The 25875-nt window shown below is 37.2% G+C and overlaps 1 protein-coding gene across 3 annotated transcripts in view; it reads left to right on the forward strand.

The window, feature by feature from the left end:
• The first annotated feature begins 587 nt into the window (after positions 1–587).
• LOC128018632 (phosphatidylinositol 3,4,5-trisphosphate-dependent Rac exchanger 1 protein) overlaps positions 588–25875 on the forward strand; it is a 68132-nt gene continuing 42844 nt past the window's right edge. For 2 of the 3 annotated variants that reach the window (XM_052604254.1, XM_052604255.1), the window contains exons 1-6: positions 614–1216; positions 21668–21733; positions 22183–22305; positions 24674–24778; positions 25164–25265; positions 25603–25764. In XM_052604254.1, coding sequence (XP_052460214.1) covers positions 1061–1216; positions 21668–21733; positions 22183–22305; positions 24674–24778; positions 25164–25265; positions 25603–25764 — 714 coding nt within the window. In that variant the 5' untranslated portion in view covers positions 614–1060. Of the gene's footprint in view, positions 1217–21667; positions 21734–22182; positions 22306–24673; positions 24779–25163; positions 25266–25602; positions 25765–25875 lie in introns of all 3 variants that reach the window. The other variant, XM_052604256.1, reaches the window with a different exon arrangement.

Consider the following 25875-nt stretch of genomic DNA (forward strand, 5'->3'; position numbering starts at 1 on the left):
TGCTACAAGGCCATTCACAACTCCTCTTCCATGGCCTTATGGGATAGTAAAGGATGCAGTCTTTAGAATCTCGTCAGAAGTACTGCAGGTACTTTGTGTCTCCTGTTTTGTAAATACTGTGAATTCAGACATGCTACTCCTTTCAAATACTGTTTCTCACCTACCAGTGGGGAAGTGTGCATATTCGGAGACAGCCTTTGTTAACACAGCTTGCTCCTATTTGTCTCAATAGTACAAATGGGCGTATATTTTATACTGACACCTGTTGGCCTGGATGAAAGCAAGTAGTTCCAGTAACTGCTGTGGTTTTACACTCAAACTGTTTGTTTCTGTCATACTATAACATTTTAATTAATTCCTAACAAATTTGCATTCATTATTGGTGTTTTGTGCTGGTACACGACATATCAACATGGCAGTGCCCATGAAGGAGTGACCCTCTCCAACTGCTTTTCTAAAGATAGGGGGATAGATAAGGGATCATTTAATCAGTTCATTAAACATGAGACGTGATTGTTCAAGTGGTGCAACTTGCAGACGGTCCCTCAACTGCAGACTCTCTCTCTCTCTCTCTCTCTCTCTCTCTCTCTCTCTGAAGCTCCCACAGCCGTCTCACTTTTCATGTAGTCTACCACACTGAGCACTCTTGAACTCGCTACTTCGCCTTTTACTGCACGGTCTTGCGTGTGATTTCACGGTTACTTATCGTTTCACGTGCACTCCCATTTTTCACGTCATTTCGCTCCTCTGGCCACCTTCCTTCCTTATTTATGCTACAGGCAGTCGGTGGGCTACGTCTCTAGATTACCTTTTAAACGGAAAGTGTTTTAATGAGATGCAAATAGCCTTGCGGTTGATGTTGCGCGTTGCTACTTTTAGAGAAGTTTCTTCAGTTTCAGTGTAACATTTTCCCCTGCCGCATCCTGGCGCGAGGCTGCGTGCAGAGCGCGTCGGATTGAATGGATTAATTTTCACATATTCACATCAGTTCTCATACAACTGCCTTATACATTTGTTTGTTTGGAGGCTTCTCTCTAAGGTTTTTGTTTTGTTTAAAAAAATGAGCAAAATAAACACCGAGGAGGACAGTCAACAAGAAAACGGGGATCTCAGCAGCAAGGACTCGGACCGTCAGCTTCGCCTGAGACTGTGCGTTTTAAACGAGATATTGAACACTGAACGGGATTACGTGAGAAATTTGGCATTTCTGCAGTCGGTAAGTAGACCGGGTTCAATTCAAACTTTCTGAGCGTTGCAGTTTGAGCACCCGGTTATCCTTACAGTCTCGTTTACGGGTTTATAAACTGGAGATAACGGAAACTGGCGAAGTTGTCAAGTTGTGTTTTAGTCACGGTACTGGCGTCAAGAAAGAGGAAGAGGGAGAATATGTGAAACAGGCAGCGTTTCTATAGTGTTGGGGAGGTTAGTTTTTAGTGGCATTTTATAAAAAACAAAAACAAACCATGAGGCGCAAGGGAAAGTTTTGTTGAGGGACTTATTGGGGTTTTTTCATTAATATGCTTTAAAAAGCACTTGAATGTTGTTCCTTCAAGTTGGTGTCTAATTTGCTCAACCTTTTCGCTTTATGTGTACAGCATAGGCTACAGCCCCAACAATAAGGCTCAAGAAGGCTATCCATTCCACCATTTATTTTATTGAACACATACAAGCAAAAAATGACACTGTGTGTAAAACACTTAAGTAGCATATAGCCTACATTCTATTATGACTGTCATCAACACAATTGTTTATGTTTTTTTTAAAAAGAGTCGAAAATAATGATATTAAGCACAGTTATTTATAACCGTTTTTATTGTTATATTGGCTTAAAACGAGTTTAAAAACAAATCCAAATTGAAATCAAATGCCCCTTTAAACCTTCTTAAAACCGACGTCTCTGATAAAGGATACTGTTCAAATGACTGTTTCTTATTTTTCTGTACTCTGTTGACTGGAAATATCTTAAGTGAGAACACTTTCAAACCGAGAAAGTAGATTCTGTCACTTTTACTGGCTTTTTATTCATTCAAACAAGCTCTAACTTAAACGAGCTTGTATTTCCTGGTCATGTGCCATTTCCCTTTATTAGCTCTGTCTCATAAAATCAGCAGCGACTCATGTGAGAGGTGGGATTTTCAGGGTCTTCAGGGCAATCTAGTAAATCCCCTGTAACTTTCAGAACACTCGTGTGTGTGTGTGTGTGTGTGTGTGTTTTTTTTTTTTTGATAAGACCTGGTTGTGCTCATCAGCATACAATCCTGCTCAGCCCATGTGTTCTGCAGTAACATCCCTCCTGGAGCATTACTTTAAAAGGACTGATAAAGTATGTCAACAAGTAAAAAATAAGGACAGAAAATGTTTGAAATCTCCAGAAAGATTTGGCATACTTGACATGTGTTTTCTTGCTCTCATTAGCATCCGATCATGACATAGCATGCCTGGATTTAAGAATAGACAATCACGAACCTATTCCTATTCCAACCTTCCTACAAGTTTAGTGTTTTATAGCTAGTTTAACATTAATGAACTCTGTTATTCTGTATTTCATGCGTTCCCAAATGCATTTCTCACATTCCACGCCAGTGCATTTGTCCAAAACCTCTAGATCCTGGGATAAATTTAACAGGATCAAAGGAACTGGAGAGGTTTTACAAACATGCCAATGAAGGGTTAGCAGCCTTACAGTTATTAAGCCAGTTTTAAAACAATCCCTCATAATCATATTTCACTGTTAAGCTTCTGGAGTACAGTGGCTTTGTGAGGAAGCTGCCAGTTGACGTCGAGCCGACTGTGGCAGTTTAAGATTTAAATAAAAGACGCTGTTTCTGGTTTCCTGAGAGAGGATGGGTTCACTTGTCCTAGTTATTGTTATTTCTCTGCATATGGAAAGAATCATAGGTCCCTCTCATCTGCTGAGTCTCAGAAGGATTCTTCTCCCTAGCGGTGTGTCTGATGTTATCTGATCTGGAAGCATTAAGTGAAGCGCGACCAATCAAATTAGTCCCTGCAGATGCACCCGACGGCCTCTCATCAAGATATTTTGACGTAGGTGGACGGTGGTGCATCAGGTGAAAGGGAGGGGAGACCACTTTGTCTTTCTGCGTCTGTGTCTTTCCAAGGACCTCGTTGTGAAAAACAAGGCCATGCTTGAGATCGATATCAAAGACGTCTGTCTGCCTTTCAATTCACAGCTGGCTCTCTTAAGTAGTCTTTTGTCAGCACGCACAGTCATGGCAAACAGCATTGGCTGCCACACTCTAGGGAGACTGATAATGAATTTGCTCCATGAATTTTTTTAGATAAGGAAGATACCCTGAAACCTTTTAATTGTACAAAACGTTTTCAGGACTGTGACTTTGTCTCTACCTGAATGGCTCTTCTTGGATCTGTTTATCTGTGGAATTCTATTAGGAATCTCTAACAGATATAACAAAAGGAAAAAGTCATAGTTTCAAAGCAGTAAAACAGGCTGATTTTATAAATGGCTGGCAGAACCGAAGATTCCCTGATGAGTCCTATTTAGACATCATGCCCTATTTGTTTAGCGTCTTTTCTGTTAAATTATGAATTTTAGATCAGAGATGACAAAGAGGTTTAGTTGTAAGGGTTTGGAAATCATTCAAACCAGCACATTTTGAAGTTTCTGCGTTCTGTCATACTGAGATGTAGAGAAAGAGGGTGTATCTTAGAAGAATTGAGTCAGATAAGTCAGATAAGTCCATTAGTTGTTCCCAGAAAGACCTGTCCAATATGTCCATTTTTTTTTTTTTTTACTACATTGACAAATAGATGAAGAAAAGTATTTGGCTAAACACTCAAGAAACCAGTTGGTAAATGCATTTTGAGATTTAAAATGTATTATTACTAACTATGTACAATATATTATAATTTGTTATGGCTTTAGCATTTTAAATCATCAGTTAAATATATTATAAATAATGTTAAATGCCAGTTTATATATTGAAAAATATTTAAATATCTATTCACTTGTCCATGAAAACATCTATTGGTTTTTATATTTGAATTATATTCATTTAATTTATTCATTACTGCATTTTATTTTTAAGTGGGACTTTAAAATAAAAATAGCAGGAACTAGTCTACTGTATACACAACCATTCTAAATGCTAAAGTTTGGGGTGGGTAAGATATTTTATGTTTTTGAAAAGGTATCTTATGTTCACCAAGGCTGCATATATTTAATAAAAAATGCAGTAAATACTGTGATACTATGAAATATTATTTCAATTTAAGATTTAGTTTAATATATTTTAAAATGTAATTTTTTTTTCATGTGTTGGCAAAGCTGAATTCTCAGCAGTCATTACTCTTGTCTTCTGTGTCACATGATCCTTCAGAAATCATTTTAATATGCTGCTTTGGTGCTCAAGAAATATTTATAAATCGTTTAATCAATATTTGTACATTTGTATCATTATCAGTTATATTTACTGTCACTTTTGATCAATTTAATGCACCCTCCTTATTCATCTGCCCAATAGGAAGTCCTTTGTTAGTTAGCTAAGTCCCATTTTAACAGACCTTGAACCATCAAGATAGGAAGCCGATTCCAAGGATTAAATGAAGATTGTGATTCAATTACGTTTTGAGTTCCTACATGTAAAACTTCAATGTTTGTACATGACCAAGGATTCCTGTGTTGGGTTGAGATCTGTGCCCCCTCTTATGTCTAATCCAGCTGCCAGTCCAGCTGTTGTAAGTTTGTGTGGCCCAGCTGGGCTCCTGTGGGCAGGAGACTGTTCACCCAAACAGAATGACATGAATGTATGGAGGAGCAGGGGGAGGAAGTCAACCTGGCACTTCCTGCTTGCCGATGATGTCTCTGTCTGAGTCCTTACAGGAGGGAAGCACAAGTGTAGGCTTTCAGGGTTATAAATAGTTATAGATCTGATCCAAACCAAAGTGTCACAGCCAGCTACCCAGCGGCCATATGGCTCAGCGTGGTATACGTCTGCGCCCGCCAAACTATGGAAACAATCCTCAGCTTAGATAAACTGCCATTTTATGGTTTATGTGTAAGCTGCTGGAACTCTATAAACCAGAGATGCCCGGATCAGGGCCTTGGGCCAAAGTTGGCCCGTGATGACATTTGGCCCACCATGTCAAATCCCAAAAATCAAATAGGAAAAATAAGAAAAACACAAGCCAATGAAGAATGAATTTCTTATTTAAATTTTAGTTTGTATTTTTTTTCTCAATTTAAATGTATAAAATATACTTGTATTTAATAATAATAATAAAAAATTGTTGATATAATGCAATAGGTTATGTTTCTACAGGTTATCTTTTTCCATTTGTTTTAATTTTAGTTTTAGTATTACATTATAATACCATGCATATTTATGCATATATATTTTTAATAATATGATAATTTAAATAAGAAACCAATCCACAGTTTTAGGAATGTAACGATTCACTCAACTCACGATTCAATTTAATTCACGATTTTGATTTCATTATTAGATGAAATGCTCCATGTTTCTTTGTGAAATTGAAATATATAACACTATAATAATACACTAACATAGCACTTGCATATTATTGCTCTTTTGTTGGTTTTGATTGATTCTGTTGTCTTCATTTATAAGTCGTTTTGGATAAAAGCGTCAGCCAAATAGCAAATTTAAATATAATGTAAATGTAAAAAACTAAAATAAATAGAAAATGTTAAAACAAGCCCCAAATCAAATAAGAGGCAGCCACTGCATTATAATCATGATCCAAACATACATGCAACAGGAGTGGTTTTTAATCTAAATAAGATTTTATAATTTCGAAATTTGAAGCAAAAACAAAATGATTTGACTTCAGTTTTTGAAACAATACATAAATGATGTCTGCATGATACAGAAACCGAAACGGCAGATGAGCTGAACTGAGAAACAGATTCACTTTTTGCCAGCAGGTCGTGCTTAAAGTGTTTCCTTGGTTTCCGCTGTAAACAAAGCAGCGCTGCACTTATGAATTTTAATATGCATTATAGAGAGGCAAGACAGTAAGTTCCCCTCAGACATACATCCATATAAACTCCTACCTACCCCTAAATTAATCGCGATTTTGTTTAGCATCTCAACTGTTTTGAATCGTCACATATTTGAATCGATTTTCAACCAGCTCGCGGTTAATCATTACATCACTACAATGTGTAGTTGACATTTGAGTTAATACTATACAAAAGCAAAAAAAGGTTTCAGTTTCAGTGCTTTCAGCCTAAAACATTATTTTCTTCTAAAAGCATGTGGTTGCTTCAAACAATGGTATAAATATCACTGAATTTAAAATATGATCATAATTAATAAACGCAATCACAATTTCAAGGGAATAATCAACAATTATGATTGCTGTAATTACCATGTAGCCCCATAAAGAAAACACTATTTCAGTATTTCTACTTCAAAATTTCATGTTTAAGTTAATGTTACTTGCCATTTCCTTTGTACTTCCTTGTAATTCTTTACAAAAATGTACTTCTTGTTTTCAGATTATTAGTTCCCATTGTGTTTTAGAAGCATAAATGGATGTATAAATTCAGTGCTGGGAGTTTTGCATGCTAAACTTGGGTTCGCTGATCCCCATAGACCCTCCAGATGCACAGTAGTACTGATGATCATCAGTAGTGGCAGCGGTGAGTCTGCAGCTGTGAGCTCTCGCTGTGACTGCCGCAAGTTCTTCTGATTACGCTCCTATGTCCTCTAAAGTGTTAGATTAACAGTGTCTTAAATCTGCAACAAGTCATGCGTTATAAGCCAGGACACAGAGGCACAAGTCAGCACCAGGAATTTCAGGAATCTCTTCAACTTTCCTTTGCTCAATTAGCTTCGTAGACCTTTCCTCGTGTTCAAGTATCTGATATAAAACAAACACGGGGATAATGTTGCTAATTAAAGCTTCATTTTTAATGCTAATGAGTGACTGGTTTTGTCGAGGGGGTTGAGCTTCTGCATGTTCTACTCTGATAACGTATCACTTGAGGTGAAAATAGTTGGAGGAAAAATGCTTTTTTTAGTTTGAGCTGTTTCTGATGACTTTTCTAATGTCGGTAACACTCAAAGACCAAAGGATATCTGGAAATAAAAATGAAACACAAGCATTCATTTCCATGGTAGTTCTTTGGTTCTGGAGCATCAGGTCACCTGAGCCATAACTGCTCCTAGAGGGTCAGTGTTCTGCAGAGTTTAGCACTAATTTGTCACAAAATCTGTACCTGCTTTGAAGATAAGATTCTAGTAATCGAAAACACCGATCAGCTGGTTCGGGGGTGTGTGACTGGGGCTGGAGCTGAACTCTGCAGGACACTGGCCCTCCAGAATCAGGATGGACACCTCTATTGTAATTTGACTATTGTGACAAAACTGATTGGTTGATGGCACACCAAGAACGTGCACAGTCTTAAAATTTTCGCTAGTAACTGAAAAGATTGGTCCATTTCACCCTATTAAGAGCCCTCCAAAACATCTACAAAAATATAATGAAATATTAATGCTATACACTGTTTTGAATTGTCTGTAGAGTATTGGTTGACCGATATATTGTCAAGGCCGATATATCGGCCGATATTTGGCATTTTTCAAATATCGGAATTGGCCAATACGTTTTTCTGCTTGGCCGATGTGTTCGAGGTGGGACTTTTATTTTGACGGCACTGAAAAAGGCAGCACCTGAGCGCACACAGTGCTCACATTCTCTCTCTTGTTTACTGTTGTTGTTAACAGTTCTGTCTAATACGAATAGAAGTCTGTCTAATATTCAGATAGAACGGTTAAACAAAGGAATTAATGTATACAAAAAGTATTATAACAATTGCTTTTATATTATTAGTAATAGAATGGCAAACATTATAATATTTTCTCGTTTGCCATCAGCATTAAGCAAATATGCATTTATTTCATTTAAACAAATCTTTGAATGACTAATGAAAATTTAATTTCACAAACATCGCAAACTTAGTCGAATCCAGCTGTGAGATCTTAATGTGAAGTGTGCATTTTTATCCAGCATGACTGCTTGTTCTCTGTGTGACGGTCAGCCCGTGTGAATTGAATGCTTTAAGCTTTAAACTTTAAACGTGATTTCAAATTATACTGCGCTTTATGCAGTAACCCACTGTCATATTTGTGTGCTGTATGTAAAATGAGTGTTACCTTGGCTTTATTTGAAAAATATGATTCCCAATGCACACAAACGTCCCAGAATACTGAGTGCCCTGTTAGTTAGAGTGGTTACATCCTTTTTAATTATAATTTTTTAAAAATATTTAATTATTTGCAAAAAATACTTTGTCATCTAAAGTATAAGTATGTTCATTTTACACATGTATTTTTTAATCCAGCAGCTGCTGTCCAAGAAACAATATCGGTCAACCACTACTGTAGAATGTATCATTTGTGGCATCTACCAACTATTCAGCACAGTCACACATATTTAATATTCTATTATGTGTAGAAAAATTTAGGCCAATGATAGTTTCTCATGGGTGGGGCCACCTAATGCGAAACAGCAGAAACAGCAGCCAAGGGACCAATAAAATGTCCTGTCAATCAATGTGTTAGCTGCTGGTTAATGGAAAAAAATAATGCTTTATGTTGCAAATCATCAATGTTGCGTGTTTTTCATGTTCAGGATATTTTCATGTTTCATCAGCAGGGAAACTGTGAGGATCTTCTACAAAATAATCCTCCCGTGGCCTTTTGTGGTCAGACAAATATTGTGAGCAAGGACATCTGCTGATGTTCTCTGTGATATTCAGTTTTTTAAGCCAGTGGGATCGGCTGAGCTGAAGTCAAACTTAGAAATCCTAGATAGAGACGACTGATTGGTGAGTCACTGTGAGGTCACGAGCACAGCATGAAACTGATAAAGTCTTCTGTGTTCCCGACTGCCTGAGGGAGGTGTTAATGAATTATATGCTTATTCAGATATCCAAAACAGAAAGACATTGGGACACGGTATGTAACCAGGCAATGGTGTAGTGACTGTCACTTGCACTTACTTGTTAGATTAACGCCTCTAATTTAATCACATCTAACTGGCCAGGCGCCATGTTACAAACACTTACGTGAATAAGGTATGCCTGTTGGCATCTCCTCATCTTTTACAAACAAGCTGACAGCAAACAAAGCCATGTGTTAGGGATTATGAACGCTATCAGATGGAGGAGAGGTATGCAGACCACAGGCATTATGGGATAAGGCTCTTAGCAGATGTTCTTTCCTAAAATGTTCAATAAACTTCGGATTGTGGTTTGCATTAAACTGACACTTACATAACTCCTCTTTGAGCAGGTCTAAGGTCTGTTTTGTGTTCCTGGCTGTTTAATTATTCAGGTGACGAGGATTTATCTGCATATAAGAGGTTTGTTTTCCCTCAGATGTCTTTGTGGGATAGTGGGTGTGATTATTTGCTTAAATTAGATAAAATACTGGTGTTTTCTCACTCTCTCTTGACCGCCAATGATTGTGACCCCATCACAAACATTACTATTGCAGCGTAGACAATAGCCGGCTACTTGAGAGGCATATTTTGCAAAGAGAAAGGCAGCAGTAGATAGAAGGGCATACATTGGCACGTTGACCCTTGACCCCTTTGACCAGAAGAGCTCTAAGGAATTCCTCAGTTGTCCTGAGGGAATTGCCCCTGCGGTTTGTGGCCAGAGGCCGGCTGTAGAGTCATGACTCTTGAGATATTTTTTGGGTGAGATCTTCAGATGAATGGTTTTTCCAGTTGCTTCTGAAAGGAAAGAAATATGAACAGCATGATGTAAACTTATCCCACTTACCTCATCCTTGCACAAACAAAGGAGCGTGTAGTATTGATGGATATGGACTGTGTTAGAATGATTGGAACTGAATTATTTGCTTGAGTCATAAAGAACACTTTAAGATAAAATTAGTCTGGTTAGCTTGACCTGATGCTTGTTTTAAAAGTCAGGTTCATTTATTTAGGTAACTAAATAAGATTGATTAAAGAACTTAACTAAAGTAACTCATTGGAATTCATTGATCACAATGTTTATTCTTAAAGGGATATTTCACCTAAAAATGTAAATCTATTTAAAAAAAAATATTTACTCGCTCAATATTTACTTACTCATGTAATCACATAGATTTTTTAGGAAGCAAGTGATAAATGATAAAGCAGCTGCAAATTTGAAATCTGTGAATCAGACTTGTGATTAAGCATCACATTAGTAGGTGGAGAATAGACACAAAGTGTTTACTATGAAAGCAATTTTTCAACTACCTCTGGAAGTAGACATGATCAAATGGTTTTAGACCCCATTCACACCTTTTCCGTCCATTTGTTATTGAATTTATGAAAATGCATATTAATACCAAGTGTAAACAGTGCTATTGTGTCAGGGATCAACTGGATCTAAACCTTGCTCAGGCCAATTTGTGAACAAATTGTTTGTTCAAGCCAGCTCTTTTCTAAATAACCGTTCGTTCAGGACGTTCAATAAATATTTGTTCACAAATTAAACTGATTAATTTGGCAAATTCAATTTAATGAGTATGATTTAGTCATTTGGCTGCATGGAGCTCTCTGGAGTGGATGAGCATGAGTGAACAATGGCTTAAATTTGATTGTGTTCCCCATGTAAAGATACTGAATTTAATCAAAAGACCTGAAATCTAGTAAACAAGGACTTTTTGCTATTTTATAGTTATTTTTTGTATGTGAAAAAGATCTATATAAAGATATCACATGAGTGTGAATAAATGACAACTGTAATTTTCGTATCTGTTTAGAATTTACTGTAAAACCTGCTGTTTGATTTAGTAATGAATTAACTCATTCAATCTGTACTCTAATCTGTCATAAACATACAGCTGATCTAAAGTCTCAGATTTTAATTTATTTCCTGTGGTGAGATGGAAGAATCTTGTCCAGCCACCAAAGCCACGCTTAGGATTATAATAAGTGAAGAAATGAAAGAAATTGTGCATTTGTATTTTGACACTAATGAAGCAAAACTGCAGTGATGAAGATACACTTTGTGGCTTTCGGGCTGAATGTGCTGCAGTGATATTGAATCCATTATTCTAGATGGAAGTAGGAATGACACATCAGGAAATTAGATAATACGCACACACGCCTATACGCCTGTGGTAAATGACAAAGTAAGCTGCTGCGGATGTTCACAGATGACAAAATCCCATTATATGTCAGTACACTCCAAAGGTGATTAAACCGTATGTGTTTGTTTGAGTACTCATGCAAGCATCTCTTTATGTGAAGTGATAATGATTGCTGTATGTTGTCATACAGGGCAGCTCAGGGTCTACCATGTCCTTTCCCCCTGTGGTGAATGAACCCGAGGCTCTCATGGCACCTTTCCATGTGCTCAGTTGCTCTTCCATGGAGATGAGCCTAAATGCCTTCCAGCTGGCCAGTCCATTCTGTACTGGGATCTTATCTGGAATACCACATTTCAACACAAAGCCTTTTCTGCACAAAGCAGTACTGTCAAGTGGTCAACCAGTTTTGGATTTTCCATATACTCAAGCTTCTTAATGAAGGGCTGGTGTCACAGACAGAGTGAAATATTCTTGCTTGCTGAGAATTGTTATTAGTTTTTTGTTTTTATGCAAAAAGTATTATTTTTGCTTGGCAGGTGGAAACATCTCATTAAAGGATAGATCTAAATCACATCTAAGGACAAGTCTTAGGGGGCAGTCATTTCTTATTTGAAACCGTAAGCAGCCAGCTCGTAACTACCCAGAACACTCTTTGTAGCAATTTTCCTGGACCCAACCAGTACATCCTAGCAACTAATTAGAACCACCCACAACACCCATTCCTAGCAACCACCTTGATAACATTCTTGTAACACACTGACAACCAAGTAGAATCAACCAGAACATCCCGGCAACAGTCTAGAACACCCTAGCAACCTTGTAGAATCACCCAGAAAATGGATGTCTATGGGGGTAAGTAAATTATTTGGAAATCTTTTATTCTGGAAGTGGACTAATTTTTTAACCAGGACTTGTCCAGATTGCCATTAGGTTACTTCGTGTAGTCTCGCTCAGTGTATCAGTTATGAGTGTCTCTTCCCTTGTCACCCTCATTTCTTCCTGTCTCTCCACTGTCCTGTGGAGCCGTGGCTCGTTTCCCCTGTGAGCAGCTCAAACAGTCGTGAACTTTGAAGACCCTTATAGCGGAAGTGCGGGACAGGGGGCCGAACTCAAAGAGGACTTTGTTGCAGCGACCGCTGCTTGAGGGGTGATGGGGAAGCAGAGTCACGAAGAAAGAGGGCCGAGCTCAGATCCCCTTTATTAATCTTCGTCCTCCTGCTACTGAGCTCTTTGTCTCCATTAGCTGGGTTGCGGCCACAAAGAGAGGATTTTTTTTCCTTCTCTTCTCCTCCCCTCCCTCTTGGTTTATTTATTCAATTTCATGCCATGCCAGCCAAATTGGCCCATTCCTTGCATCCAAAACTACTCCATACCCTTTTGCAGTGAGGCAGATTCTCACAGGAAGCCATGGAAGGGCCGGGCGGGGTGTGTTTTTAGCTGGGCATTCACAGGAAGCGTGAGCATCAGATTCAGTAAGTTTTGCTGTTGCTCACATTGTGGGAACCAGTTGTGGTTGTAAAGATTGTCCTCATTTGCACTGGAGCAAGAGGACAAATGTGTGATTTGGAGAATGTCAGGGGTTCTTCAGTGACCCTTTACTGTTCATTGAATGCTAATGTACCAGCAAGTAAACAGCATGGTTTGTTTAAGTGGTAAAATCAACTTCAGGCAGGATGCTGTTAGTCCGAACATGTGCTGAGACATTTAATTTGAGCAAGGGGGGTGATGTAATGTCCTAGAATGTCCTGGACAAAGACAGAGTGGACATCCTACAGTTTAACAATATCGTGTCACTTAGTAGTACCGTTATATCAGACTGGATGAGTTTGTTTCATTAGGTACCTTCAGCCGTCACCGTGACGCATATAGTCATGTAGGTTTATATTAAACATGAAATCAAAATTGACCACATTTACTTTCATTACTTGTTTCTGGTCTTTTTATGAGTGATTCAGTAGTACATGTTATTCCAAAGAAAAAAAATAGTTTGACGTCTTTGTAATGTTCTTCTTCTGTAATGACATTCCTTTCATGATGATGTCAATTACATTGCATAGGCCAATGGATAATGTTAACATATTTAGACATTGTTTTATTAAACACACATTTGAACTGACTCCATTCTGGTATGTAACGGCCACTTTTCTCAATCCAGTCAATACCTGATAAGGTCGCTGAATTTCTTAATCCAATCTGAAATATGTCAAATATTGACAAATCGAGTTGGCATTTTACATTGTGAAGTGAGGTGGATTTGTTATGCTTTCATTTAACTTATTGACTGTACTACATAATCAGTGAGAGTTGTGAAGTCTCAGATGAGTTTGGGTTTTAATATTTCAAATCTTTGATTATATACATTGTATTTCCTTCAAACTGTCCTAGTTTTTCAGAATACCTGAGTTCACTTCATTGTCGTACATTTAAAACTCATTGTTGCTGCTGTAGAGTTACTGCTGAATGAAAGCAGCTATCAGGCAAATTGACTGTTTGAAAGCTCTGTGTCTGCTGTCTACTTTCAGTTTGAATGCTGAGTAAGCGCATTCAGTTTTCTGATACGGTAAGCAAAAGATATATAGACTATACTTTGAAATCCAACTTTTTTATTTATTGATACAATGATGAATTTTCATCGGAAACAATATTGAAGGAATGCTATATTTACATTTGGAAATTTTTTTTGTGTGGTTGTAAATGTGTGTAAATGTGGAACATTCTTGTGTGATGTGTCAATATACAGTAGCCGTACCCTGACGGAGGAAGAACTTTGACATGCTTTTATATCATCTCAGCCCCTTAGTAGTCGAGTAAGAACATCAGATAATAAAAGCAGCAATCCTGAGCAGCTTTGTTCTGAACAAGCTTCATTCAGGTTAATCTGGACATGTCAAAAAGTGGTCTAATTTACCTGAATTCATGGTGTATTGAATTGTCCTCTTTAAAAGGGACATTTAGCATTTTTTACATTTCATTTAAAAGATTGAAAGTATCAAAATAATAAACAAATAATTATTTTGCCAGATTATCATTTGTTGGACCAGGATGTGACCTGTAGGCTTTAGGCTCAGCTTTGTATGTTCAGAATTTCACTTGTACACATAGTTCTGTGTAGCGCCTGTAAAAACAGCACGTCACTGTTTTTTGAATGTCTCACTTCTGTTTCTTTGTTCGATTAGTAGAAATCACATGCTACAGTGAAGGTTTACAAGTGTGCCTTAATGCTTTTGTATTTCTGCTTTTTTCCTGATCTGTAGCCTCTCTTATGGTGTTAAGCAATTTAGGCTCACCCGGACCAATATTATTTTTTAACAGATTTTGATTGGAATCTGACATATTCTTGCATAAAATGGGGTCTCAGCTGTTTTCTTGATTTTATTTTATTTTACAAATACAACAAATTGGCTGGGTACAAAGCTGACAATCCCAAATGCTGTGCCTTTTGTCCACATGTTTGAGTTAGTGGTTTGGAGGGGCTGTCTTGTTTAAAGAATTGCTGAGTTTACCCTAGTTTCACAACCAGAAGTTTAAAAAGAGCATGTTGCAATAGCCAGACTTGTCCCTTATTTCGGTGGAGTGCCACAGTATTTGCCGTTTGACAGTCTTCACGTGCTTTAAAGTACATGCATGTGGTTAAAAAACAGGATCTCAGTGACACATAAGAGAATATTCTAGTCATCAAATAAAGCAGTGTCTGGACTACCCACTGTTTTGCTTTGAAGTAAATTAACCAAGGTCGTTTTTAAACAGGAAGCTATCCGACTTGGCACAATGTGGCTTCAATGATATTCTAATTCATATCCCAGGAAATGTTGATTGTCCACCACACTTTCTTTCTTTCGTCTGTGGCCTGGCGCTGCTAGGTCAACCAGAACAGTGTTAGTCTCGGCGTCTGCTGATGGCAGAAGTGGTGGCAGCAGGCTCTTGACCCTCAGTCCTGTTGGGAGAAGTTGAAGTCCATGAGAGCATATGGCCAGTCTGGTTTGGTCCGTCTTACTGTCTGACCATCTTTGCCTGACTGCTTCACATCAAACAAAAGGCTTGTTGCCCATGTCTGACCTTCTGTCACTTTTCGAAATCCAGTTTGGCTAGTGGGTTAGATCCTCATCGAAGTGAGACAGGAAAGTATGGCTGTCAGATTTTAAGATCTTAATTTGCATAATTTTGTGAATGATAGTGTGAGTTTTACTCTGTAAAATTATGTTTTGTTGCTCTCAGACCGGAAGCTTCACTTCCCTCACATTAACAATGGCCACAAACTATTCCCTAAAGGATTAAAGTCTTTGGGTGTGAACGATACCTCAGTGTGTCGAATAGATTTGAAAGTCTGAGATATACATCTACATTTACCAGAACCCAAATTTGTCCTCACTGCCTCAAGTTGTTTCTTTGTTTTAGCAGCACACTGGCATGCATGTGGCCTTATTTCTGCGCACTGACCACACAAAGCTTCTTCACACCGCACCGTTTCCTATCTAGAGTCATATCCTTCCTCTTTTTGTTTTTCATAAAGCGAGAACTCAACATTATGTCCCCCTTCCTCACAAGTATCACCTCAGTTCATCCATTGCTCTGATTTCCGGGGCGTTCTTTCTTTAAAAAGATATTTTTCAGAGAAAGATTCTCATTTCCTAGTTGCACTCAGCTTTTACCAGTCAGTGGAACATGAAAAACCGTATCGTCTTTGCTGGAGACTCTAAAAACAGAACATACATGTTGCAATATTAGCTAGCTGTAATATTAGCTAGCATGTTCAGAATGAAAAACTAGCTTAAGTATACTGTAGTATACACTTTATACTGTTTTTAAAATTTGTTATTCTGATTTAAATAATGTGTCAAGAGAGTGAAAAAAAATCTAATTTATTACTTCCTGTTCATCTAGCACACTGGAAATGGTCAGGTCACGCACACTGCAAACACAATCATATTCTATGTGTAATGAAAATGTGCATGCTTTGTATAGAGAGTATGATAGTATGCTATTTCAAACACAAGCAATAACACATTTTCATTTATCTGTACTTGCAGGAGGCAGCATATTGGCATTACTGATATTGGCTAATTGATTTGCAGTGGTGTTTGTTTATCAGAGAAGGACTCAGTGGTTTGTCTGTTTGCATGATGATGAAAGACTCATCTGTGAGAGAAGCCGTAAAGGAGGTCATTGGAGCGGCCCATCGCTGTTCAGCGTCTGACACCTCCAAGAGCAAGCAAGTGTGACCAAAATGGTTCTTTAGGCTCTTGAGGACAGATGTGCTGGTGGATGTCCTTATGTCCCACTCTCAGCTCACTTATTTAGTTTGATGCAGACACTGTAGAGACTGCTCACAGTCATAAAGGCAAATATTGTTGATTGTCTTGCTAATATGAAAAGTTTTTTTCATGAAGATGAAACGCTCCCAATAATTAAAAAAAAACCTAAACCTGTGACTGTAGAGATGGCATAAAGCTGTATAGCAGCCTATCACAAGGACCATTATGTAAAATAAGTTGTAGTATTTATCTTGTGGATAATCTATCTTTCTATTTGATATGTTTTTGTTTTTGATTTAAAGTTTAAAGATTTCAGTAAACAGAGAATAGAGATAAATTGTTCTTCATGAATTTAAAAAAATAATTAATTCTTAGGGCAAATACTGCATTTAATAAAAATGTATTTCCTATACTATGAAATATGCCTTTCTGAAATTATTTAAATTTGATAGGTTTATGTCTGTGAGAACAAATCTTTTGTGTTTATTGCCACACAGTTTAAGTTTTAGGCTAACATAACAGACTTTTGTTCCAAATCTGGATATTAATTTATCATAGTGAGGGATAGAATTAAGGAAAATGTACATTGTGAACTTGAAATTGAAGGAATATTATTAGTTAATGCTAAGGTTAAGGTGTATTTAATTCCACTTAAAATATAATCCTCAAACTGTAAAATCACAACCAAAAAATGTGCTGACAGAAATGCACTTAACTTTAGCGTTTAGGGGAAAATGAGTCGCTAAAGATGCTATAGAGCTTCTCATAAAGGAACATTTCTTTGTCCACATTATACCTAGCAATAGTCTGCTGTGAAAGATATTGCCATGACTACAGGCTGTATAAATGCCAAAAGTACATTTACTTTACATTGATATTCTGTCCAGGCACATCTGTTTCAAAGGGACTTAAGGGAAATGTGTACACTGTGTAGTGTTTAAAACTGCAGTGGGCTTCATACCTGGCTGTGGTTTCTCAGGTGCACGAACCAGTGCATATTCATTGCATTGTGAGTGTTTATGCATGTAAGTCTTACTTCCCAGTTTCCGTGCGGTATGTTCTTTTTGGCAGTAGTATGTCCTCAAAACAAGGGTGAAAGGCTGTACAAGCTTCTGATTCTTTTTTTTTTTACCCTTCTATTTTAATAATGACAGTCATTGTTTGATAAAGTGCTAATTTAAAGGAAAGCCATGTAAACAATGAACAGTGTTGATGTACTGTGTGTGTGGGAAACAGCAGCCTTTTCGTTACGGAAAAGGTTTGTTCTGCCTTTTCCTTCCTGAAATGCAAGAGGCCAAGGTCCCGCTCTTGTCATTGAATTAGTGTCAGTGTTTGGTTAAGGTCACCCTGTGTTGCAGGTGGCAAAATTATAATGTCTGCTTCCTGGCAAAGCGTTTCATTGAGCGGCGGGGTGGTGTCAGTGAACAGCTTGTTTCCTTTGTGGGGACATATGGACACATTCATGCTCTTCTACATCTAACAGCCTGTGGTTGTTCTACTGTGTGTAACTGTATTCCCCGTCCCTCTTACCAGCGCAACAGAACAGACAGTCAGTCTTCAGATATGTAAACCTAATCCGACTGCTTACAATTAGTCAATATACCTGACTTTTCAATTTAAAGTTTTTAAATTTTATGTACGTTTATTTATGAAAAGTATGATCTCTTTTATTATATATATCATAATTAAATATTTTATTAATTATTATAATTGCATAACTCTTAGCATAAGTTTTAAGGCTATACGTTATCTTCAGACATTATTTATTTATATTTTATTATATCGTTTTTTTTTTCATTATTAAGTTATATAATCACTCTCCTTTTTCTCGGACAGCTTTTTGCTGAGTGTCTTCTCTCAGATTTTTGTGCATTTAACACTAGTTTTAATCACTCACCTCTACATGTCAGTTGCACCTGTAATGTCTGAAGTCCTCCTCACACACCTGAAGTTTCCGTTTGAGAACAAAATCGGAGTAATATGCAGAGTTCAGTCTTTTCATTTAGTTTTGTTCCAGCTGTTTATTTTATTGAGATTAAATAAAATGCAGGATCATCTGATTACCGGAAGAGATTGAAGTCACAACAGCATTGCTTGTAAAGATGGAAATGCATTATTTCATTAGCTCAGTGCTAGGGGTGCTCCGATCACGATCGGCCGATCGTTAATGCGCATCTCGTCAGTAAAGCCGGTTCTCTAATCAGCCGTTAATTCCATCAGGTGCGTGATTTCACATAGAGCAGCTGTTACTACACAGAGCCGTTGTTAACTGAGAAGATGCGCCAAAAAAACGCTGAAAATGAAGTGGATTTGCGCATCTTCTCTATTAACAATGGCTCTGTGTAATGAAGTGTGCCTTTTTTCAATGTAACAATTTTTCATATCCTCAAACTGAAGGTCTGGAAATCATTGCAGCTTTCATTGGCCAAGGCCCGCCCATGAGGCTGTTTGACCAAACAACCAATCACAGTTTGTTTCGTTCATCGTCATGTTTCGAGGCATACAAATGTCACCGCAATAAGAGACTGGTGTGTAAAACTCTCTGACTTATTTTAGAGATTCTGTGCCACAAACATTAAATATTTGACATACTTTTGAAAATCCAGCGTTAAGTTGATCCTGATAAGCACTTGTCATCACAATTGTAAACAGCGTCTTCTTTTGTGAGGGGGTTTGGTGCCACAATATCTTTGTTTCCAAGCGGAACGTTAAAGAACGCAACACACACGTCTCGTGGAAATCATGTAGAATTCAACCAACCATTTAGCCAACAGTCTGTGGGCATGACGTCTGAGGCTGAGACTACTTCTATCCCAGCTTACAGAGACGGCTATATGTTACTCTGAAAGGTATATACCTTGTGATTCTGTGGTGCTATTAATAATTGTTTGTTGAGCATCATGACCATCCCAACAAAGCAATATTGGTTCAACTAATGGCATGAGTTTTGGGGGCGAGGTTTAGGAAACTATTGTTCATTATTTTTTACAAATATTTAGAAATCTTTTCCGTAAACTCCATCCATGTCATCCAAGGGTAAGAAGTGTAAAATGATTGTTTGGTTGTGTTTGTGTGGCAGTTTGGAGATCCACATCCTGTCTAGAACTCCATCAGCCCCTCGGGCTGAGTCACATGGATGACCATTTTATGGATTACTGTGGATGGGCCATATGAGAGATTTAATTAGCACACGCCTGAGGGACAGGCCCCTTGCATTGCAGCCAGGAACTGCAGTGAACAATAGGAACACCATCATCAGCACCCGTATTACACCAAGTGTCAGTTACAAGTGTGTTAAGGGTCTTCTGGGAAATCTGATGTATCTTTACTACAAACTGACTAGCTTTTTCCAGAAAACATATTTATTTTTTAAATGTGCAGCTCTAGCTTGACATTTAAATGTATAGATTACACAAAAACTAAAATGTATGTTGTTCCAAACAACATGTACTGTATGACTCTGTATTTCTGAAGAACACAAAGATATTTCAAAAAATAATTTGACTGTTTTTGTCCATACAATGAAAGTCAGTGGGATCCAAAGCAATTTATGGACAAAAATGACTGAAACATTCTTCAAAATATCTTCTTCTATATATTAAAGAAAATAGAAAGTCATAGAGGTTTAGAAAAATAGAAGAGCTTAAATGATTAAATATTTTTTGGGTGGTGAACTGTCCCTTTAAGTTGACTTGAGCGTTTCTTGAAAGCCAGCATGTGATTTCACATGATGTTTACAGCTAAATGTGTTGGAGAGTTTCTACAAACAAACACTCTTAGGAGCGAAAGCTGCCATCCGAAAGGTCTTCCAGAGGCGCAGAATTGAGACCGAGAGTTAGTCTGTCATTATCAGAAGGATGCCGTGGGACAGCGAGTGCTTCTCATTAGCCAACTTTTTGTCCTGTTATGTGGCAAAGGAAAAGTGGCATGATGGCCTGCGTTTAAGGTCTTTTAAAATCTATGAGAGAAGAATGAAGGAGACTGGCGAGGACAGATTTTTCTACCAAAACAGTCTACCAAAAAATTCTGACATACAAAATCACCTCTCATGCTAATAAAAGAATCAAAGAGAAAGATGGAATGAAAAAACAACAATAGCGGAGGTGGCAAAGGTGAAAATTCTCAGGAAAAGTCTTTAGCTGTGTCGTGTTGCTGTGGGAGACTGATGGAGACAATAGCTGGAGTGACAGGTCATTTAACAGACACTGGGGCAGTGAGTCGAGCGCACTGTTAGCAGATCGCCTCTGATGAGAAATGTTTTACAGAGCTAGAATAAGAACCAGTCAGTGAGTGGCAGACTGTCTTTCTCCGATGAAGATCTTTATAATTCTTTATAAAACCTCTGCTTCTGTTTGTATCTGCTTCTCAGCAAGCTGAATGAAGATTATGGATAACGTGCCTATCTAAAGTAAACCAAATACATTGTTTACTCACAGAGATGTTCTAAATGTGAATATATCAGTGAGTCTCAGTAAACTCTCAATGGGGCGTCAAGATGACATCTAATCATTTAAAATATTACTAAACAAGCATCAAATTATGTTAAAACGACAACAAAAAAATATATGTTTCTTATTTTAATTCACCCCCTCAACTAAAAACAAAAAAAACAAATCAGGGTTCCCACTCATGGAAAAGTTGTGTGAATTAATAAAATTGTATAGTGTTTTGATAATGAATATACATTTTTCTGGTTATGCCAAGCTCTATATTTTATGGAGTAGAAATTGTTATAAAAAATACTTTAAAAATGTCAACCTTAATCCTTGTCAAATAACGAAAAACTGTAAAAGTCATAGAGTTGTTGATAATGGGGACCCTGAAGTCAAAATGTTGGGAAACACTGCTTCATATGTATATACAGTGAAGGCTGAAGATTTGTAGTCCTACATTGATAATGACTGAATGTTTATAAAAACAAAATTGCTATATTTACATGCAATAAATGCAGATATAAATCATTACTTTGAGTTTTGTGTTCCTGATTTGATAGTTTTGTTTGTGTTAAAGGCCTTCCATCCTTTCACTTTTAGCGCATAGTCTGTGTACACTGCAGGGTAAAGTGCTGTTAAGATCTATTTGTAAAGCCTCTGGAAATGTATCTCTGACACTTTTCTTCTTTAATGTGATGCTTTCTAAACCGTTTCCAGTAGACAGTGTAGTATGTGGAGTTTGACTTGACATTGTTTTGTGTGCTTGTCAAAAAATGTACATAAGTGTGACAACCAATACAAATCTGCCCCACACCGCAGTGATTCCATGTTATAAACTCTAACTTTTTTCCCTCTGTATCTCTCTATTTTTGTAAATTAACAGGCTTTTCTCCAGAGAATAAGGCAGACTGCAGAAAACCAACAATGTCTCACTCCAGAGCAGGTCAAGGTAAAAGAAACAGCCTTTACATGCAGTATTATTATTTAGAAGAAATACAGTGACTACAAGAATATCTGGACACTTAAAATTAAGTGTTTAAGATAAAACACTGGAGAAATAAATTATATTTCTGTAAAATGAATTTCAGTTATGTTTGATATTTTGTTTTGTTGTTTTTAAGTGTGGCTTAGGTGTCTGAATAAATAATAAAAAATATAATAATATATTATAATATATTATTTATATATATATATATATATATATATATATATATATATATATATATATATATATATATATATATATATATATATATATATATATATATATATATATATATATATATATAATATATTATAATATATAATAATATATAATTTTTGAGCCTTTGGCCTTGCAGAAACAAATTATATTACTTTTAGTGATTTTCTTAATTATTGTCTCTTTCTTTCATGCAGATCTTGTTTTCCAATATCGAGTCCATTTTGGAAGTTCATCGCGAGTTTCTTTCAACTCTAGATGCCAGTTTGCAGCCTGAACCCCAGGCGCACCATTCTCTCGGGCATGTGTTCCTCAAGTTTGTAAGTCTATGAGATTACATTTGAAATCCTCTTTGAACTAGTGCTTTTCTGATTAGCAATTGATTTATGATTTTTGATCTAATTAGTCATGCAAACTATTCAAATGATATTCCCAATCCATCCATTGCAGGATCGTTCCCAGTATCCTAGATCTGTATGCAGTCACCTCCTCCATTCTCTCAAAATACTGTCAGCCCCGAGACTACCTCCTGTGGTCTTTCTAAAAAAAAAAAAAAAAAAATGTGTTTAAATGTGTAACCTGTCAGACATGTGAGCAGTAGTTCAATAAAAGTGTAGAAAATCCAGTTTCACTCAGAATTCCCATTTTAGCAACACATGTTCAGTTCAGAAGGTCTGTCTGCTCCACTTTATTTATGATCTCAGTCCAAAATCACAAGAATCGTTGTTAGGAAGCCAATACACCTGATCCTTGATCCATTTTTAGTCAGTTGGTTTGTAACATTTTTCAGTTTCTTAAAGGCTTGATATGATATTACTGTACCTGGGTTACTATTCAAGTATTTTTATTAGAATTCTTGGATATTGCATTAAAAATACTGAATGGAATATTACATTTTCATGTGCATTAATGTTGCAACTTTATGGAAACATTGGTAACGCTTTCTAAATAGCTGTCTTCAATTCTAACTTTTTTTATCCATTTAAACAGTTCTTTATATATTACAATAATTCTCCCTCAGAGGAAATATGGTAATAATGATGATTTGTGATTTGAACAGTGATTTAATTTATTTCTTAGTGTTGGCTGTCAGCCATTCACATTTATGGCACATGGCACTTTAACTCTTTCTGTGGCTCTCAAAAGAAGCCATTTTGGGTTTGGCATCTGTATGTGACCTTTCGACCAAGTTCACTAAAACACTGAGGTTTTAACCTCAAACTGGAGTGAATTTCCTCTTAATTGAGCTCACTGTGTATGTGTAGGTGTTTTTTTTGGATGAACGGTACCACGAAGCATATGCCAGGACAGATGTTCTCCTCGTTCATGGATGAGGGTGTGTGATGCTGCCAAACTCTGTCATTACAGGTGCTGAGGTCTGGAGCCCTGAGGGCCCAGCCACAGTACTGACACACACAAACACACACACTGTGTACACACTAATGCAAATGCCAGACCCTCTCTAGACATATACACAGACCACTATGTACAGACAGCATGCAGACAACACACTCAGACAAATAAAGAGGGTAAATGGAGAAAGCACAAAAATGGAGATATATCATAAAGAGGAAAACAAACACAACTACTGTCCAACCACACAGTGGCTATGGAATCCCAGTATTGGTTTCCTGCCTCAAGCATCCTCATCCGTCAGGATTCACAGTGTCTCTGTCAAGGTTACAGTACCTACACACTTGCATAAATGCCATCCTACCTCCACCACATGCATTTTTATAAGCTGTCACCTCAGCCACGATTTGATCCAGATGAACAGTTCTTCTGGACTTTATGGATTTTATTTTATTTATTTTTAAAAACGTTATTTGGAATATATTGTGATGGAAAAGCAGTTAACCAGTGTGTTACAGTACACTTTATAAAGTTTGTTTTCTGGAGTGTGCAGACTTGGCCTTATTAATTAGTAATTTCTTCTTCTTCTTATTATTATTATTATTATGGCCACTACATACTACTTAAATTAGTTTTGATAATTTAAAATAGTAATAATAATGACTAGCTGTTCAATTTGTAAATTGTAATATAGTAGAGATTTGTTGTAATTAACTGCATGCATGGATTAAACTTTAAGGAAAAGCAATTCATCTTTAAGGTCTTTAAAGTGAACAGTATGCATCTTTAATCATAAAAGGTGTGTACTGCTCACTTTTAAATGTCTGAAGACAAGTTGCTTTTCTTTTTATTATATATATTTCTTTTATTTTGCTTGCAACTTCTTATTTCCACCTAGTTTTGCACTCCACAGAGAAGGTGTGGCTTACAGACAAAATCTATGCTCTTTTATTTCACTTCCTGTGCCGTTTCGAATAATGTAGGGCAGAAAGACAGTGCCTTGTTGCTTCTCTAGCAGTTTCACTACCAGAATTCACCCCCTTATGTCACTTAGCAGCAGTGTTTGAGAAAATGATTAAAGGAAGAGGTTTACTGAGCAATGCAAGAGGTTAAAATATTTATTATATGTTTAGTGTTTTCCATATGAGCTGAGTGGGGCTTTCGCTGAAAATCACAAGGCCTTTTTACGGGGTGGATCATGAGATTTATAAATAGGAATGTGGAAAACTAGACCTCCTTTCTAGCAAAAAGGATGTCTGTTTGGAGGGTTGCACCCCCACCGAAAGATAAAAGAAATGTTTTTAAAGTGTTTTGACTCCTTTTCCTCCACTGCAGAGGGACCGTTTCTCTGTGTATGGCGAGTACTGTGGTAACCATGAGAAAGCTCTCAGACTACTGGTGGAGCTTAACAAGATGCCTCACGTACGGACTTTCCTGCTGGTAAGCACATTTCCTTTTCAAAAAGTCCATGTCTATTTCAGTCTATTTCAGTCTATTTCCTTCTGTTTCAGTATACAGTCTATTTCATGACATCATATTCTGATGAAGATCCCTCACACATCCTGTGACGGATCAGTTTCATATATGAAGCCCTGCAATAGATTTCATTAGAACAAATAAACATTAGTGGCTAGAAGAATTTGTCACAGGAAATAGATGTATCTCCAAAACGTATTGAAGTGAAAGTGATACCCAAGCTCTTTACTGTACAAATCAGGATGTGGGAGCGTGCCTTTCAATGCTTTCTATGGAAACCCACTGTACTTTAAACATGAATCAGTTTAATGGGATGTTGTGCAAATGAGATCATGATTTTTTTTTTCAGCACCTCATGTTGTTAGGAGGAAAGAAGAGCACAGATGTTCCTCTTGAGGGGTATCTCCTCTCACCCATCCAGAGGATCTGTAAATACCCTTTGCTTCTGAAGGTACTGCTTCAGTACTGACTTTAATGTTATATGTCAACACCTGTCTCGCGTTGACATGAAAGCTTTATTTAACATCACAACTGACAAACATATGGAATACTCTGAGTCAGATATGCAAATGATTATATTTTGATGTCTCTAAAGGGCAATAACCTGATTTTTTAATGAAGTAAATTCAGCTTACTTGCGTTGTCATGTTACTGATGTGCATGTAAACAGGGAAACCTGGTTATTTTAATCATTTTGATTTACTGATTATATAAAACATTCCTTAATAGCTCCTTGTGCACAGTATCTGGAGCATAACACAAGGATGTACCTGCTGTTTGTCCTTCAGGAACTTTTGAAGAGGACCCCTAAGAAGCATTCAGATTACCCCGCGGTAGAGGGGGCTCTGCAGGTCATGAAAGCTGTGTGCTGCAACATCAACGAGACCAAGCGACAGATGGAGAAACTAGAGGCTCTTGAGATATTACAGTCACACATAGAAGGCTGGGAGGTGAGATAGACACACCATCAGTCATTGTCATAGATGGTGCGTTTTTTCTTTCTTTCCCGTTTGATGGTTTTAAAGGAACAGGCCATCAGCAGTTAGTTCGGTTTAATGTTA

The sequence above is a fragment of the Carassius gibelio genome, chromosome A8 (assembly GCF_023724105.1).
Source record: "Carassius gibelio isolate Cgi1373 ecotype wild population from Czech Republic chromosome A8, carGib1.2-hapl.c, whole genome shotgun sequence".
In the NCBI taxonomy this organism is placed as follows: Eukaryota; Metazoa; Chordata; class Actinopteri; order Cypriniformes; family Cyprinidae; genus Carassius; species Carassius gibelio.